At 37.2% G+C, this 16,560-nt stretch overlaps 1 protein-coding gene across 7 annotated transcripts in view; it reads left to right on the top strand.

Moving 5' to 3' along the window:
* The window catches only part of IQSEC1 (IQ motif and Sec7 domain 1), a 243,425-nt gene that overhangs the window by 214,127 nt on the left and 12,738 nt on the right, over nucleotides 1–16,560 (top strand). For all 7 annotated transcript variants that reach the window (XM_026046024.1, XM_026046030.1, XM_026046025.1 and 4 more), the window contains 7 exons: nucleotides 4,076–4,237; nucleotides 5,878–6,000; nucleotides 7,016–7,182; nucleotides 9,644–9,783; nucleotides 11,254–11,283; nucleotides 12,887–13,012; nucleotides 15,118–15,217. In XM_026046024.1, the coding sequence (XP_025901809.1) occupies nucleotides 4,076–4,237; nucleotides 5,878–6,000; nucleotides 7,016–7,182; nucleotides 9,644–9,783; nucleotides 11,254–11,283; nucleotides 12,887–13,012; nucleotides 15,118–15,217 (848 nt within the window). The remainder of the gene's footprint in view (nucleotides 1–4,075; nucleotides 4,238–5,877; nucleotides 6,001–7,015; nucleotides 7,183–9,643; nucleotides 9,784–11,253; nucleotides 11,284–12,886; nucleotides 13,013–15,117; nucleotides 15,218–16,560) is intronic.

Raw genomic sequence — 16,560 nt, 5'->3', positions numbered from 1 at the left:
TGGAACAGGCTGCCCAGAGAGGTTGTGGAGTCTCCTTCTTTGGAGATCTTTAAAACCCGCTTGGATGCAGCCCTGTGCCACGTGCTCTAGGTGACCCTGCATGAGCAGGGGGGTTGGACTCGATGACCTCTGAGGTCCCTTCCAACCTTCGGCATTCTATGATTCTATGATTCATTCCTTACTAATTTGTTCATGACAACAAACGCATTAGGAATGTGGTCTTTGCTATGTAAAGATACTTGTGGGTTTTCCTCTACTAGAAAAAAGAAAACCATACTTTTCTTTTTGTAAATAAGTGACATTTCTCTTGGGAATGTACATGCTTTCTCTCCTATTTCCCGTACTCCCCAAAAGAAGCTTCATTTTTCGGAAGCACTTAGTTACAGCAGTTAGATTAGCTAGAGTCCTAAACATACTGACTTCTTTGTGGCTTTTCAAGGTTCATTTTGCTGACTTTTTTTTTTTTTTTTTTTTTTTTTTTTTTTAAAAAAAAAAGGCAGCAACTCTTCAAGCTGTCAGCTTCACAATCTCTACACAATCTCTAAATGCTCCCCCAACAAACAGCTGCTCTATTGAGATCTGCACAAATGTCAGCAAGTTATATGACCTTCCGCTGACTTTGTGTGTGCAGAATACATGTGGAGCTTGCCGAGTAAATAAGACACTGCCTTCTAGCTAGTATTTCATGTTTGCATTTTCTAKATATTCATGCGTACACGAATTTTAGGAAGCAAAGGAAACAAAAGAAGTGCAAGAATTTGTTTTTTTTCTTGGGGTTTGGAGGTGTTTTTTTTCCTTTTTACTCTTCGTGTGTAATTCTGTTGCAGTCTTCATTTCTATAGTGTGCTTCTTTTAAAGTCTTCAGTTTTCAAAAAAAACAACAATATCTGGTGTCTGTTTAGGAAGACACAAAAATAGACTTTTTACCAGTGCTATCTAAGTAGTGTGCTTATTAAATTGTACTGTTTTGATTAGTTTGTTTGACTTTCTCCACCTATGTGCTTTTCACCTAAATATTGCTTTAAACCAATGAATTTTAAAAGGTTTCTTGGCCCTTTATGCAATATCTGAGAAATCTTATTTAAATATCTTTTCCACTTTTATGTATGTGGATTTTTTTCTTCCTTTCTGTAGATGCTTTCTGATATGTTCTTTTTCTGAGAGGGGAAGTATTTTTAGCTTTGTTTTGAAGTGACTGCATGATAGCAACGTATTCTGTAAATATAAAAAGTCCTTTATGATGGTAGCTTTAGCAGCTGTATTTTAATATTAGCTAATTAGAGTCTGAAAATGAGTATTCAACTTCTGCAGGTTCACTGTTGCTTTTTATAGACTCCCTACGCTGGCTGTTATCGGGAGGTGTAATTAATGAGCCATCATGGGGAATTTGCTTAATCACAAGAGACTAAGTTGTAGGTTCACAGCAGCCTTCTCTCAGACCTGAGTAGGCAGAAGTGTGGGTAACGTCTGTCCTTTCTGTCATCCTATTTCGAGTCAAGTCCATGACTCTGTCATGTCCCCCTCCATCCCTCCAACACCGTTTTACCTATTTTTGCCTATACTGTCTTTTAAAACCTGCCCTCCTAGAAACCCTGTCAGCTGCATAGTGTTTTTTGCCTTTCATTGAGAAGGAGGAAATACTGTTTTTCTGGTAATTGACTTGTAACCAACCCCACAATCTCTTTGCCTTTTCAGTTCATCTAGAAGGGAATTTCTTCATGTTTGACAATATTTAAAGTTTACAAGTGTTGGGATGTGATTTATATTTCCATTGAATTGCTCTGTGCTTTGATTACTGTGAAATCTCAAAGAGGGGTAATATTTCCTGTCTTAAAGGAGAAGGAGGGTGGGCATCCTTATATGCATTTTTTTTCTCTCTTAAACTTGGTTAGAACTTGGTTTGTGAAAATCCCATTGTAACCCTTAATGTTCAGACTTCTCCTGGGAACCAGATAGTATTTGCTTTGATAACAGGAAAACTGAAAAACTTACAGGCTGTGACTTGCCCAAAACTTCAGGCAGTTCCAAAACCAGTGAGAGCCCAAAACTTCAGGCTGGTGCCAGCTGCTTCTGGCTGCTTTTCCTTTCTGCTGTCCTTTGGGTGGTGCCAAAAGGCCCTTGGAGGCCTGGGCTCTGTCACGAAGAACAGCTATCCTGCTGTGGCTTGCACTCAGAAATCCTTTATCCCCATTGCAGCTTTGACTCTTGGGACCTCCCAAGAAAGATGCCAGTAATAGTAATGAAAGTTTCAGTTCTCACCTCAAAAGGTAGTGGGAATTCCCTATATAAGCCCTTTTATTCTTGGGTTGGGTATTTTTAGCAATATTCTCAAGTTTAGTGCTCAGAGTTAGTTTTTGGCAAAGAGATTTCAAAATAATGAAATACCATTTTATTATACTTAATTTGGCAAATTCAGTGAATGAGACCAGAATTAACAAGGAATTAAGTTAACTTGATTAGCCTTTCTGTTGCGGTTTGTTGCTCTGGTGATGCTTACGGTGCTGCTGCCGCCAGAGTTTGATTTGCCAGATAGGGAAACAGTTGTCTTCATTCTTAGTGCTTCCAGTTTGCAGCCATTTTTGTGTTATGGCAGCTTAGATTTTTCAGGTATTCCTCTGCTATTACAACTTCTCTAACAAATAGGGCTAATTCTGAATGATCCCAGACCAGAGCCCCACCATGCTCTTTCACTTTGTTGTGAAGAAAGAATGGAAGGAAAATGAGCCTTTGGCTTCTGCTGGCTAACTGGATTCTTAAGTCTGTTTTGGAGGCTTGCCCAGTCTCATATGAAACTATTTTGAATAAGGGGGTTCATACCGATGAATGAGAAGCAGAGCTTCTTTTTCTGACTTTTGTAAAATGAGACAACTCCATAGGAGCTGGTCCCAAATAAGTCCTGTATCCACTCCGTGATGATGTTAAATGTTGAGGCTTTTGGGGTGGAATGGGTAAGAACTGAAGTGTTTTGGACAAACTGGGCTTTTTGGCAATGGTCGTTTTGTGCCTTGACAGCTGCTTGAAGGAAATTCTCTTGAGTTTGTACCACAAGAGTTTTGTGGGTAAATTTAGCTTACTGGCAAGGTGAGGAGAAGAGTATTTTTTGTTTGATGGTATCTCTTCAGGAATAAATTCAGGAATATGAAGAATTCTGAAACCCAAATAAAAAAGCATTTGAATATAGCATATAATGCTATAAAGAAAAAGGGTGGTGTGAATGAGGAGATCGTTTTACAAGATTATACTTAAAAAAAATCGTTGTGTCATTTTATTTCAGATAAAAAAAGCTACTAAGCCTGATAAGAAATTGAGATTTGAGAACTCCGTTAAATTATATAAGTTACTTTGATCTAGCTAACACTTGATGGCTATTAAATATATAATAGTGTAATGTAAAAGAGTATGAGAACTGACTGCTGAGGTATTTAGTAATGTTATTTTCAATTAAAAAACTCCAGAGGAGGGATTATGGTTGTATCATCAAACTTGTATAAAAATAGTAAGGTCACCTTGTCCTTTGAAATTGATTTTGCTTGCCTAAAGAAAGGAAATTCCTTCTAGCTCCTCCAGCATGCTATGAGCTTTTGCTTTTGCAGGTGCACTCTACTGTTATTTCTTACCAAATAAATATGGAATTACTGGCTCTGTAAAGCTATTCCTTAAATATAGTTAAAATTTTGGGTGTCTGTTGTGTCACACTGATCAAAAACACAGTGATGTAGTGAGGTGATTTTTCTGTCATTTTAAAATATAAGCAGTATTTGCTATTTTATACAGYACATTTTTTTGCCTCAAACCTCAGCCTCTCTGCCCCAAGTGTGCACTGTTTAATATGTTCAGTGAGTAGCTTGCTTTTCTTATTTGAAAATGTTTACAGCTAAATCTGGAGGTGATGTCTGAAGAGCTGGAAATACCCCAGAAGGTAAGAACGTGCTAAACCTGGGACAAGAGGTGTGGTAAGGGACACAAAAAGAAATTTTAAATTTAAGATGGGAGTTCCCCTATATAACTGCTTCTTTTCACATTACTTCAAGTCCAGTGGAAGAAATACTAGCTCTACATTTTCATTTCTCYTCAGAAAACCTGAAAAAGGAGTCCAGTACCTAATTGAGCGAGGTTTTGTGCCAGACACTCCAGTTGGCGTTGCCCACTTTCTCCTGCAGAGGAAAGGTCTCAGCAGACAGATGATTGGAGAGTTTTTGGGGAATCGGCAGAAGCAGTTCAACCGGGATGTCCTAGAGTGAGTATTGCATGGGGGCTGGAGCCACGTGTGCTTTAGTATTCAACTCAAGTGTCTCATGAAGCTGATGTTGGTTATGTTCTCTGAATGTTTTGTTCATGACTTATGAATATTTTCCTAAAGGAGGGGAAAAACAAACTCTATGAGATAATAAAGGAATGACTTATAAATCTCTCTATATTTCTTCACTTTCTACTTAAGTTACTGTTTYTCTGACGCTAGTCCAGGAAGATGCTTACAAGGATTTATATTCTCTGCAGTCATGTGAATATACCCTTAAGTTTATGTGTTAATTCCACTGAGGTAGAGTATGCATGTTGTTAAAAAGCATTTTTTCTTACACAAGCTCTGCAATGATTTACTGAATGAAACAAAATAACATTATATGCAACATAAAGCTTCATCAGGAACAACATGAAACTAATTATTACAGTTTCAGAAGCATTTATTATTATTTTATTTAATTGTCTCAGATCTTAGAAAAGCAGGGATTTCAGTATGTAGARTCATATGTAAACAAGATCTGTGCAAACTGTTCTTTTTTCAAAAGAATAGATAAACAAAAACTGATTTAAAAAAAAGAAATACCAAGTGCCGAATTAGATTTTCAGTAGTTTGGTCATACATTTTTGAACCTTACAGTTGACTGGAAGAAGAAGCTGCCTTGTTTTAAGAGAATGTTCATTTAAACCACTGTTTCTTTTCAGGACTTCATCATTTCAGTTCTTTCCACTACACAGTTCTCTGTAAGAATTCAGAAGAGTAGTACAAGTAGGGCAGTTGTAGAGAAGGTTGCCTGACCTCTCTAGAAACTAGAACTACTTTATACAGTTATATGTTTAAGAGAAAGCTTTAAAAACTAGATTGTTCACTCTCTCCATACTTTCTGTATTACAGTGCTGCTACTTGAAGTGATTCATGTCTAGTTATTTAAGAACTAAAAGCCAAATTAAAAAGGAAAACCATTTATAAGCTTTTGATTTTGAAGTGGTCTTTAAACAAAGTATTGGAATGACATAGTTGCCATCATTGCTTGTTAGACTAGTTCCTGTTTTATTATTTGTCATCACAGAGCAAGGAAGTAATTCTTCTTCCATACATGTTAACCAAAGAATATGGCAGTGAGAGGGTTATGAGAAATGCAGTGTTACAGTCCTCAAAAGAATTTTTTTTTTTTATCCTCAGTACCTGAGAACATTTCTAGACACAAAACCATTTGGTGCAGGTTATTCTGCTTGCTGCTGACTGTTTAAGAGCTGATATTTCAAGCAGTATAAATTCGTTATTTATTACTATTATAGGCACTAAGTAGTAGTAATTGTTTAGTTTGAAAGCACAAAGCCARTAATTATTCATGTCAAAGACATGTCTTACAGGTCATACATTTGCAATTCCAGCAGCTTTGCTGTTGAAAAATAAATACAGGCCTGCATACATGTATACTTTTACATGATCTGTTTTTTGCAGTCCTTCCTTTGTGGTTTGCCTGCAGTTATTGCAATTGCTGCTGTATTTCAAAAAACACTGTGAGTTGGCTGCAAGGGAAGGAAAATTGAAGGATTTTCTTATCTCATAATATTCCCCTCTGTAGTCTATTGTTAGAAATGAAAGGACCCAATGGCAATATGTTTTTTTCCTAGCTGCGTTGTGGATGAGATGGATTTCTCAACAATGGAACTGGATGAAGCACTCAGGAAATTTCAGGCTCATATTCGTGTTCAAGGAGAAGCCCAGAAAGTTGAGCGGCTCATTGAAGCTTTTAGGTATGATGCCAAAATAATCCAGAACCAGGGAAGTTTAGTAGATCTATGTTATTTCCCTGTTTATTTGCACTGTCTTTGTGAGCAGTATACAGATTGAAATATAGCACATTATCAGTGCTACTTCTGCTAAACAGATCGTAGAAAGTTTTGTCTATCGGTGCTGTTCATGTATGGTGTTTATATTAATGTAGTGTGATTTCTCAATTAAATGCTCCCTTTGGCATTAATGAAAAAGATAAGCTTTTTTGCATGTCTCTAGTAGAATATATTTGTGCAAAAACTGTTTATCTTTATGTATATATTGTGACAACTTTTAATTAAGGTGTTCATTAAACAACAATAGTGAAATATATTGCATTAACTTACTAATGCTAGTGCAAGTTACTTTATCCAGTGCCGATATAAATCAAATTGCAGCAACAACCTAAAATCAATACTCTATTCTTACTTGGGGTCAGTAGGTATTACTTCATTATTATTAGGTGGTGGTGGTAGGATGGCAATTCATAGTTCCAGCAATCCAGATTAAAATGAAATACTGAAGTTACTGTAGCACAGGATCTATTCTAAGAAATGAAATTCTGCTTATGATGGAATGTGAAAGACTTGTTTTCTAGAACTGAGAGTTCTCAAGGGAGAGCCTTGAGGCAATGTCATTTGGTCAAGATTCCTAAGCTTTTCCCCTTGGTATTAGACAAGGGAAATATATTTATTTTCAGGCCGTTCAGGTGCAAGGAAGGGCCACACCAGGAGCGTTTGCAGGATGAAGCACTCAGGGACATTGTTTAGTGAGCATGGTGGTGACAAGTCTACGGCTCAACTCGATGATCGTGAAGGTCTTTTCCAGACATTGTGATTCTGTGACTGCCTTACAAAAACACATGAGCAGAAACCTTAGTCTATATATGGTGCACAAATAACAGCTTGCTCAGTCTCTGCATTGTAGCCATTGGTGTATTTGGTGGTAGCATGATAGCAGTTCTTAGTTCTGACAGCCTCTCTTTGCTTTTTACAGCCAACGATACTGCATCTGCAATCCAGGTGTTGTGAGGCAATTTAGAAATCCTGATACCATCTTCATTCTAGCCTTTGCTATCATACTGTTAAACACAGATATGTATAGCCCAAATGTGAAACCAGAACGCAAAATGAAGCTAGAAGATTTTGTCAAGAATCTAAGGGGTAAGCTCTTGAAAGCTTTTTTCTGTAACTGTCATTGGAGAGACACCGTGTATTTTCTGAAAAAAAGACAAATACAGAGGGCTGTTTTCGTTTGTCTTTTAAAAAGATTGTAATTTTTACAGGCTGTAGTTGTTATTTTTGGCAAAACGAAAATAGAATTAAGCATATATCTAGGCTCTACTGTCAGGTCCTTTTATTCCTAGTTCTTAAAATGTAGCTGAGAAGTGACCATTGCCTTGTATTCACAAATCTTTGCTATAATTGAAATTTGCCAAACTGAAAACCTTCACAAAGCCAAAGGGCAACTCATAAAGACAGCAGCCTTCATGCACATGAATGAAGTTCATGTTCTATTGCAATAAAGTTATTCTAAGAATGTGAGAGTATGCGAGTTTATAGATGTGTATATCTTTCTGTAGATAAAATCAGAGTCACTGCATGCTGCAGGCTATTTGTAAGAGGAGTGTGATTTCTAGAGCAGACTACGTCAGCGCACTGCAGCATACACTTACTAATGAATTCTCATGGAGGTGCTGTCTTCATAGTTGATAGATTTTAATTTCTCCGTAGCAGCCAGTCTATTGAGAGGATTATCAGATCTCTAGGCTGAAAAAAAACCAAACAAGTAAGCGTTCTCAAATATTATCCAAAATTGTATTCCAAAAGGAATCCCTCCTATCCCTCCTTAGTTGCAAAAGTGTTTTTTTATTATAGTGGGTTTTTTTATTTATTTCTTTAAGCAGACAAGTAGAAAGGGATTGGCGAGCTTTTGTCTCCTTGTTTTTACTAGTTACCAAGCTGGGACCCTAAGTACTGTAACAGCTTTCCATGTTTCCCATGTTCTCAGAGGTGCAAATCAATAAATTTGCTAGATGTTTGCAAATAAGCTGTTGAGACAGAAAACTTTCACTGGCTAAGACTTGGTGTGTATATTGAGGAACAGAAATCACTGTGCTGTAAAGATCACCTTTGGAAATAAACTGAAGACTGAGATTCACTGGGGAAAAAAAATCCCAATTCAACCCTCCTGGAAGGATTTGGGGATCCAGGATATACATTTTGCCTTAGTATCTTGATTAATATTACTTGTGATCAAGAAACCATTTGCCAGCCAGTGGCATGCCTAAAACTGTAGTTTCTTGGTCCAGATTATTGGCCCAAGCTTTTCTCCAAGTCTGTATCTCAGGTCTTTCTACAGTGATTCTTTTCGGATGACCAAGAGCAAATTTTTGTAAAGTACCAGTTTGGCCAGCACTCAATTGCAGCTAACAGAAAAAAAAGTCACTGTAGAGCTGAGGAGAAGGATGGTACATGAGCAAATACAACCTCTTGTGTTCCTGGGCACTCAAGGACGAATGGAGCAGATGACATCTGCCTCTTATCACAGAAGAATTCTCAGACGCAGGGGAAGAAAAATGAGGCCAAAGTCCCCAACCCCTTCCCTCTTTTCCTTTAAGGTTGTCTGTGCCTGTAGGGGGAAAAGCAGCTTTTATTACAGTTCCATTATCGTGTGTTTGTGCAAAAGACAGGGAARTTGCCTGCTCAGTGGTTGCCATCCTGTCCTGCTGCCCTGCTTTTAGGCACAAGGACAAGTGCAGCCGCCTGCACGTCTGGCACTTCTGCTGCGGGAACGCTGCCCGTAGCAGCACAGGCCGCTGCTGCTCACGCCAGCACACGTTAATATAGTGCTTAAAGTCGTCAGCTGGGTGATACTTACAAGTGAGCATAACAGCAGAAAGAGGGAATGGACTTGCTTAATATGTAAAAACGTATTGTCACATCTCAGGTGCATGACTGTTTATATTCATGTGCGCATGCGATAATTTAGGGCCAGTGAAAGCAGATAGTTGTATTGATCTGGTATTTTGGATCATGAAAATGAAATTTCTGTTTTTTGATTTTATTTCCTTAAATCTGCAAGAAATCAGTGAGTGATCTGTTTGTATTAGAAGCTTCAGTTTAGCAAAATTTAAGTTAATTGTGAGATTTTAAGTCTGCAAAGACATTTTAAAAATGGCCTGATGTTTTTCTCTCACAGTAATGCTATAGTCGTGTTCTATCCGTACTCCAGCCTGAATGCCAACAGCTCATTCTTGCAGAGAATTTTCTAACATGCTACCTTGCCTTAACTTTGAGTGGATCTCAAAGGGTGGTTTGTCACACATGTGCTAATGTGCAAAGGATCAGCATCTCGGTGCTGAAGTGTGGGAGTGGGAAGTGTGCTGGCTTCAGAGCTGCAGARTAACCTCATCTCTGCCCCTTAGGAAAGGCGGCCCCGGAGCTGGTGGGAGATGTTGCCTTGCAGAGTCCTGGGCAGCGTTGGCTCTGCTGTTTGCAGAGCAAAGATTGCCCTGTCCTTGTCATGTCCTTGCTGAAAAGCCTGTGCTGCAGAAAGGGGCTAGGATTTGCTATCTGGATCACTGAAAGCCCAGTTAGTAATAAAACCTGTTGACTTCTGCAGGCGTGGATGATGGAGAAGATATCCCACGGGAAATGCTCATTGGGATTTACGAGCGAATCCGCAAACGGGAACTGAAGACAAATGAGGATCATGTATCCCAAGTCCAGAAGGTTGAAAAACTCATAGTAGGAAAGAAACCAGTAAGTTCGTTTTGCACTGTCTGACAGAGCTAAAGAGCTGTGGGTCAATGTTCAACACAGAATGACACAGAAGTGTATTGCTTAGAACCATAATTTTGCTAGTAGGTGGCAAAAAGTGGGACTGTGTTGAAATAATAATTTGCTATAGAGTGTTTTTTAATTTTGGAGCATTCACAGTGCAGATGAATCTATTGTTGCAGTTTGACATTCATTAATGATGAGATCCTGAGTCTTTTTTTTTTTTTTTTTTTTTCTCCCAACATTTTCTCCCTGCAAAGCTTTACAGTTCTGGAATTAGGCTATAAAATGCCTGTACTTCAGGCATCTCTCATCTTTGTTTCAAGAAGATTGAAGTATCTTACTGTGAAGCGAACCTTTAGAGAGTCATGTTTCCACATTTATGCTATCAGTTATGGCTCCATAAGTTACAAGAGTAATAGAAACTTTTATTCATATCAGTGTCTCACAGCCTTGCAGCTAGCTCAATAAAGGGGTGTTTAAAAGAGAAAAGACTGTGTGCAAGAAGTGTCATTTTGCCTGAGAACTTATCGGGAAATAAAGTCTCAGCAATTCTAATGCTGGTTTTGATTTGAGCAGCTCACTTGTTCTCTTTCTGACTGCCACATTCTCTATAATTGGGATATTTATTTTCCAAAGATTTCCACAATTTTACATGATAATGTGGTATCTAGTGTTAAGAGTGACAGCGGATACTCAGCTTTCCTACATTTTGCTCAAATCTACCTGATTGTAGTTAAAACAGCAGCCCAGAACAAAGAACAAAGACTGGATATGGCTCTTCCTAATTTTTCCATCATTTTTTTATCAGCTTGTCGATTTTTTTCTGCAGTACAGACTGAATTAAGAGCGAGGATCTTGGAGTCTCGCTGAGGGTTCTCACCAGTGGGGAGGAGAAACAAGACCACCCCAAAAAACCCAAGTTATTGGTTTCASTCTCTCAGTGAAGGAAGATTGAAGAGATCTCCCAGGAGAAGCAGAGGAGAGAGAAAGCAGAATTACTTAAACTAATAAAAGCTTGCTATATGTTTGAGAGGAGAAAGGAAAAATATTCTAAATTGCTTATGTTTTCATGTGAAACTCATTTTCCATAATTGTTCAGAGGTTTAGCTTTATATATGAGTTTCTGTGAGAAATTATTTTTTCCTGCTGCCTGTTTTATTCAGGCATGTCACAGTCTATATTCCGAGATTAATTTTGACCTTGTAAATTTAATGAGATTAAGAAAAAAATACCCTGGATGAGCTCATAAGAACAAGGGCTCTTCTGTTGAGATACTTTCTAATTATGTGAAATTATTTAGGAAAGAGACAACAGTGTTTATTGATAGATATATTTGTTTTTACTTTATAGGCATTTAGTCATAGTAAGACCATGACGTATTTACTTGCTATGATACAATACTGTGTTTCTGTGAAGTTTAATGAACTTGTATATGTCTTTCTACTGTAGATTGGATCTCTGCATCATGGACTTGGTTGTGTAGGTATTTTTCTCATACTCATTCAAAGTTTTAGTCATGTTTATTATTTCTTGCATGCTTCAGTATTGATATGCTAAAAAAGGTATTGCAGATTAGTTCAATAGTTCCCCTGTGAAGGGGGTATGGAGCAAGGAACTGTAAAAACAAACCTAAAGATGCAACTCCTGTAAAATACAATGGAAAGGAATCCTACCAGATCATGTCTCATTCAGGTTTTTGTTGACTTGTTTCAAGTCAGGATCTTGCTCTAATTGTAAGTTCAGTGGCTACTCTTGCATTTTGTTATCTTGCAGTAGCAAATCTCAGGCAGRCGTGTGCTAGGGACACTAGCCCTGGAGATAGGGGAGCACAAGGAAAGGCAGCCTGTGTTCCTGTTCCTTTCTACTGAAGACATACATAAGCTGCTGCGTTACCAGCTCCGTCAACCTGCAAACAGAAACAATTTCTCCAGCATTCTTCTCTGCGTTAGCTCCTGCAGAACACACCTCAGAATCTTGTAAATACCTTCTGGCATGTTCAGGGAGAATGCACAACTGAACTAATATCAACAGGCAGCAGACAAAATGCTAAGAGCATTTAATTCAAAGCAGAATTCTCTTTTGTTTTGGGGGGAGGGAAGAGAAATGTCACCAAATGATTTGATAACTAGTCAGTAACAGATGTGTTTGGAATAAAATACAGGGCAGAGAGGGAAACCTGGTTCTTCTCTACTCCTTTTCTTCCTTTGCTTCTTTAGAGGAACTATATCTTCAGCCATTTTCCTTTGCCTTGTAAATCTCAGAATTCCTCCGTGCAGAATCAGATATTATAGACAAATAAAAGATACAGATTTAATATGTGTAGTTGCTAAAGAATACTCTCTACTGCCCATTTTGCAAAGTTTAAAAGAATGCTTATAATATTGTTGACAAGGTAACTTCATTTGCATTTAAAAGAATGAAGTCTTGGTAGGTTGAAGATAACTGTTTTTGTAGCAGAGTTCAGCAGATATTTCAAATAAATGAAATGCAAAATTATTCTCAGTTTTCTTACCAACATTAGAAAATAAGCTATCCTGAAAATGCATTTACCTTTTTTTTGATGTCACTTTGTCCACTAATCCTCATCCTGGGGAATGAACAAWTTGAATTAGTTCAGTGGCTGTCAAAAAGTAATCTACAATATCCATGTATTCATCATCATCTCACAAAACCTAAAGTCACTTTGCATCTCTTGTACAAATAGAGATATGTAAAAATTCTCAGTAAAGCAAGCGTATTTTGCTTTGAATTCTCACTTGCCTAAACTTACCTTATTTTGAGGTTTTATGACTATACAAACTGAAGTCTACTCCTATTCCTAATAAAACTTCCATCGACATCCATATTCAGGATGGGAGCTGTGGGAGAATGTTTAATATAAAGATATTATTGACATTGAATGTACTACAAGTGTGTGTGGCATATAAATCTGTGTTCTGTTATTGGTTCTTTGATGAAAAACAGTCTATTGGCCTTAGAGGTAAAGATATTTAAATTATTCAGGAAAAGATTCTAGAGGTGAAAGGCCCTCCTTGTCATCTAAACATTGTTACATTAACCATGAAYTTCTCTATTTTCATAGGTCCTCTCTTTGCCCCACCGGAGGCTCGTTTGCTACTGCAGACTCTTTGAAGTTCCAGATCCAAATAAACCTCAGAAGCTTGGATTGCACCAGAGAGAAATATTTTTATTTAATGATCTTCTTGTGGTACGTGTTTTCAAATTCAGTTTATATTTTTTGTTTTTTTTTTAAGATTACTTTTACTAATGCAAAGATTCAGAGAAATAGCAAATGTGTTCTATGTCATTTAACAATTTTGAATCTGCCTTAAACTGCATTGTATTAATAGACTTCTACTGCAGTTCAGGCRCTATATATGTTTGCGCTGCCAGTCCATAGGGGTGGATAGTCTTCTAGTGAGATATTCAGAAATGATTTTCTGTCTGAAATAAATGGGAATCAACTGCACATAGACATTTCCAAAAATAAACATCTGTTACCCGTTAATCTGTACCATAGACATATTAAGTATATATTAATTTCATAATATAATATTTGTTATAAGAGTTATTAAATTAGCTTTAGAGTTCTCAAAATGAATTTTAGAAAATAAAAAATTTGAGTTATTTGCATGTATTTTGTAGTACAGTAAATTATACCTGGGAAGTCTGAAAAAAGCAGTTTTGAATATGTAAATTTGAGTGACTATCACATATCAATGGTCTTTGTTGCTTGAGTCTTTATTAAAGGTTTACTTAATCATATTATGTTTAGCTATTTATTTTAAATATAGATACATGGTGATTTAGGAAAATCTAGAATCTGAATTATGTTACTGTTGGCACATGAGATGTTTTTAAGCCTTAAATAACCCGAGAGAGAGTAATATTTAAACTTTCTTAAATATGTAAGAGATTTGCTTTGATACTGAAGCCTTTATTAATTGCTGCATCTGACTATAAGAAAATGCTTTGGTATAATAGTTTTTATCATAAAGACTTCTTTTTCCCCAGTTTATCCAAAGAATATCTCTGTTCCATGAATAATGAATTTAAATGAGTTACTTGTGGAAAAGAAAGTTAAAATCTGCATATTGATTTGTACTCCATAGATGCTTTATGAGCCAGACATGTTTATTCACTGGAATACAAATTAGATGTGTTGAAATACATTTTATAGTTCACTTTCTGGTGTATATTTAACCTGACCCAGCCTTTCGAAAAACAGGCATGCAAGGCTAGTGACAGCTTGGAATTAYTTGGTTGGTCTCCTCTCGAAAATAGGGAAATTGATTGCACTCTGTTTGGAATGTGTTTGACTGTTACCTGGAGAACTAAGAAGATAAATATTTCATGTTTTATTATGAAAAAGGCAGATGTCAGATATGCATTTTTATTGTGCATAATTTTTACATATGCTCAAACATTAATACCAGGAAGTAAATGGAAAAAAATACACCCSTTTGGTTGTGAGTGCAGCCTTCCAGCTGTAAAAGTGAACTCGAGCATAAATTGATGGAATRCTGTCTTCCTCGGGCTGCAGGCATTGTGCTCTTTTGTATTGCATATTCAGTTGCTAGTAGTTTTATCAAACTCTTTCAGAAGTAATACAGACTCATTTGGTCAGTGCTAGCTAAGTGGAACCCCACACCCAAAAGTTAATATTAGCTAGAACTAGTAAAAATAAGCTTCTGAGCAACATAAACTTCTGAGTACTATAGACAGAATTGCACCCACTGTRCAGAACCCAGGAAATGATGGTAAGTAGTAGTATGCTACTCATACTGAAGGAAAGGATAAAGTTTTTCAGTGAATTTAAAGCTATTATTGAGATAGGTGCTGTACAAAGCAGGAAAAATGGAGCATCATTAGATGTGATAAAGTACAAGACAGTAGTTGGAGGTGCACAGAGGCAAAGCTGGCTTGGAAGAAGATCACACAGCAGCTCAGAAGAGGAAAGTAAGCTTGTGTTGAGAGGTCCTGTCATATCTATAGCTTTACCGTCAGAAAATGTGAAAGAGGTATGGCAGCAGTTAGTTTTTTAAAAACATAATTTAAACATATTTCCATTTTTGCATTATTGATAGCATGTACAGTGCACAAAAGTATGCAGYCTTTTTTATTTTTTCCCTTGARTTTCAAGAAGTAAGGTCCTGGAAAGAGAAATCTTGTAGGTGTTTACATCTTTGTAAGGTATTAAACATTCTTGCCAAGAAATATTAACACTTCAGAACTATGTCCTTTTAATAATAAAGTTATTGATTTTGATATTGATATTGATTATGATAAAGGAGATTGTATGATAATTTTCAGGTGACCAAGATCTTTCAAAAGAAGAAGAACTCGGTTACATACAGTTTTCGACAGTCCTTTTCCCTCTATGGAATGCAGGTTCTTCTTTTTGAAAACCAGTGTAAGTCTGTCTTCCCTTTTAAAATGGTCATTTTATTCAAGAATAAAACAATTGAATTGTGTGCATGAAAAAAAAAAAGACAGGAACTTGATTCAAAGTGGAGGAATAAAATTGCTGTGAGTTGAATTAGCCCTAAAGCTTAAAGCAAACTGCTGTTAGCATAGGAAACAGCAGGACTGCTGTTAGACTTCTGGTTGTAGCCAGAGGCCAAGTATAGGTGTGTGTGGATGCTTGTGAAGAGMAGAATGTTTGCAGAGAAAACTGTAGTGTGTCTGTTGCTGAACCAGTGGTACAGTAACCAGTGCTGGAAGTGAATGTATTAAAATAATCTCTGTAAGGATTGTGTAATTCAAGTCACTACTACTTTTATTTTCTTGATTTACAACTTCCCCTTGTACCTAGATAATGTATATTCATTGTAATGTAAATACAAAGCAGAAACAGAGAATCTGTATTCAAGCTTTTATTTTCTGCCCCACAGTGTTGATTATAATCTGCATCAATCCCATATATGTTTTCTCCTTTTCTAGGAGATTATAATCCAAACAAAAAACAAATATTTTGCTAATGCTCCTGAGACTCCAGAGGCAATATCCATAAAATGTAGCAGAGAGTAGCTGTCTGGTGCCTAGGTGACAGTCTGTTTGACATGACTTCATGGCTTATAACCCAAACCTTGACCTTGATGATAAATTGGATGGTATTCAGTGTGACATTCAATAGTTCCACTGCTTTTCTGTTGTGGCAAGCATTTAGTTTTTGGTTGTCCTTGAGAAGGTGTTTCAGTGGCTCATAWCCCTGAAGAGAAGCTACTGTATTTTATGAGTCAAAGCATCTGGAGATTTCAAAAGGGAAGATGTTGTTAAGCTTGTAGCAGCGGTGTAGCCTAGAGATTATTTATGTGCATACACATTTACTCTGCCTCACATGCACACATTATGTAATGCAAAATTCATTTCTAAAGTGCACTACCAAGTAGTTCTATCCTTGCTTCTACTATAAATAGAAGTCTATATATTTCCTTTGAAGTTAAGCTTAAAAAATAAGGGGGGAGAGAGGAGTGGAGGGAAAAAAGGACAGCACAGGGAGCAGGGAAGCTGAGGGTACTTCTAGCTATGCAGGATGGCAGAAAGCAAAACATTTTTCCCCTCCAGTTTGTAAAATTCCTATTAGCAGCTCCCCCTGCCCTCAGTGGCCTGACCAGCGCAGCCGAGGTACCCAGCAAATGCRAGGGGAGCAGCTGCTTGCAAGTGCATGAAATGCAGGGTCACTAACACAGAAGCAACAGAAGTATTGATTTGGCTGCTGGTTAGTTGACCCATGGTAACGGTGCAGCTTTGCCT

The sequence above is a fragment of the Nothoprocta perdicaria genome, unplaced genomic scaffold, assembly GCF_003342845.1.
Source record: "Nothoprocta perdicaria isolate Ctin4 unplaced genomic scaffold, notPer1 scaffold_42, whole genome shotgun sequence".
NCBI lineage: Eukaryota > Metazoa > Chordata > Aves > Tinamiformes > Tinamidae > Nothoprocta > Nothoprocta perdicaria.
The sequence above is the reverse complement of the archived record's forward strand: the minus strand, read 5'-3'. Positions and strand labels throughout refer to the sequence as shown.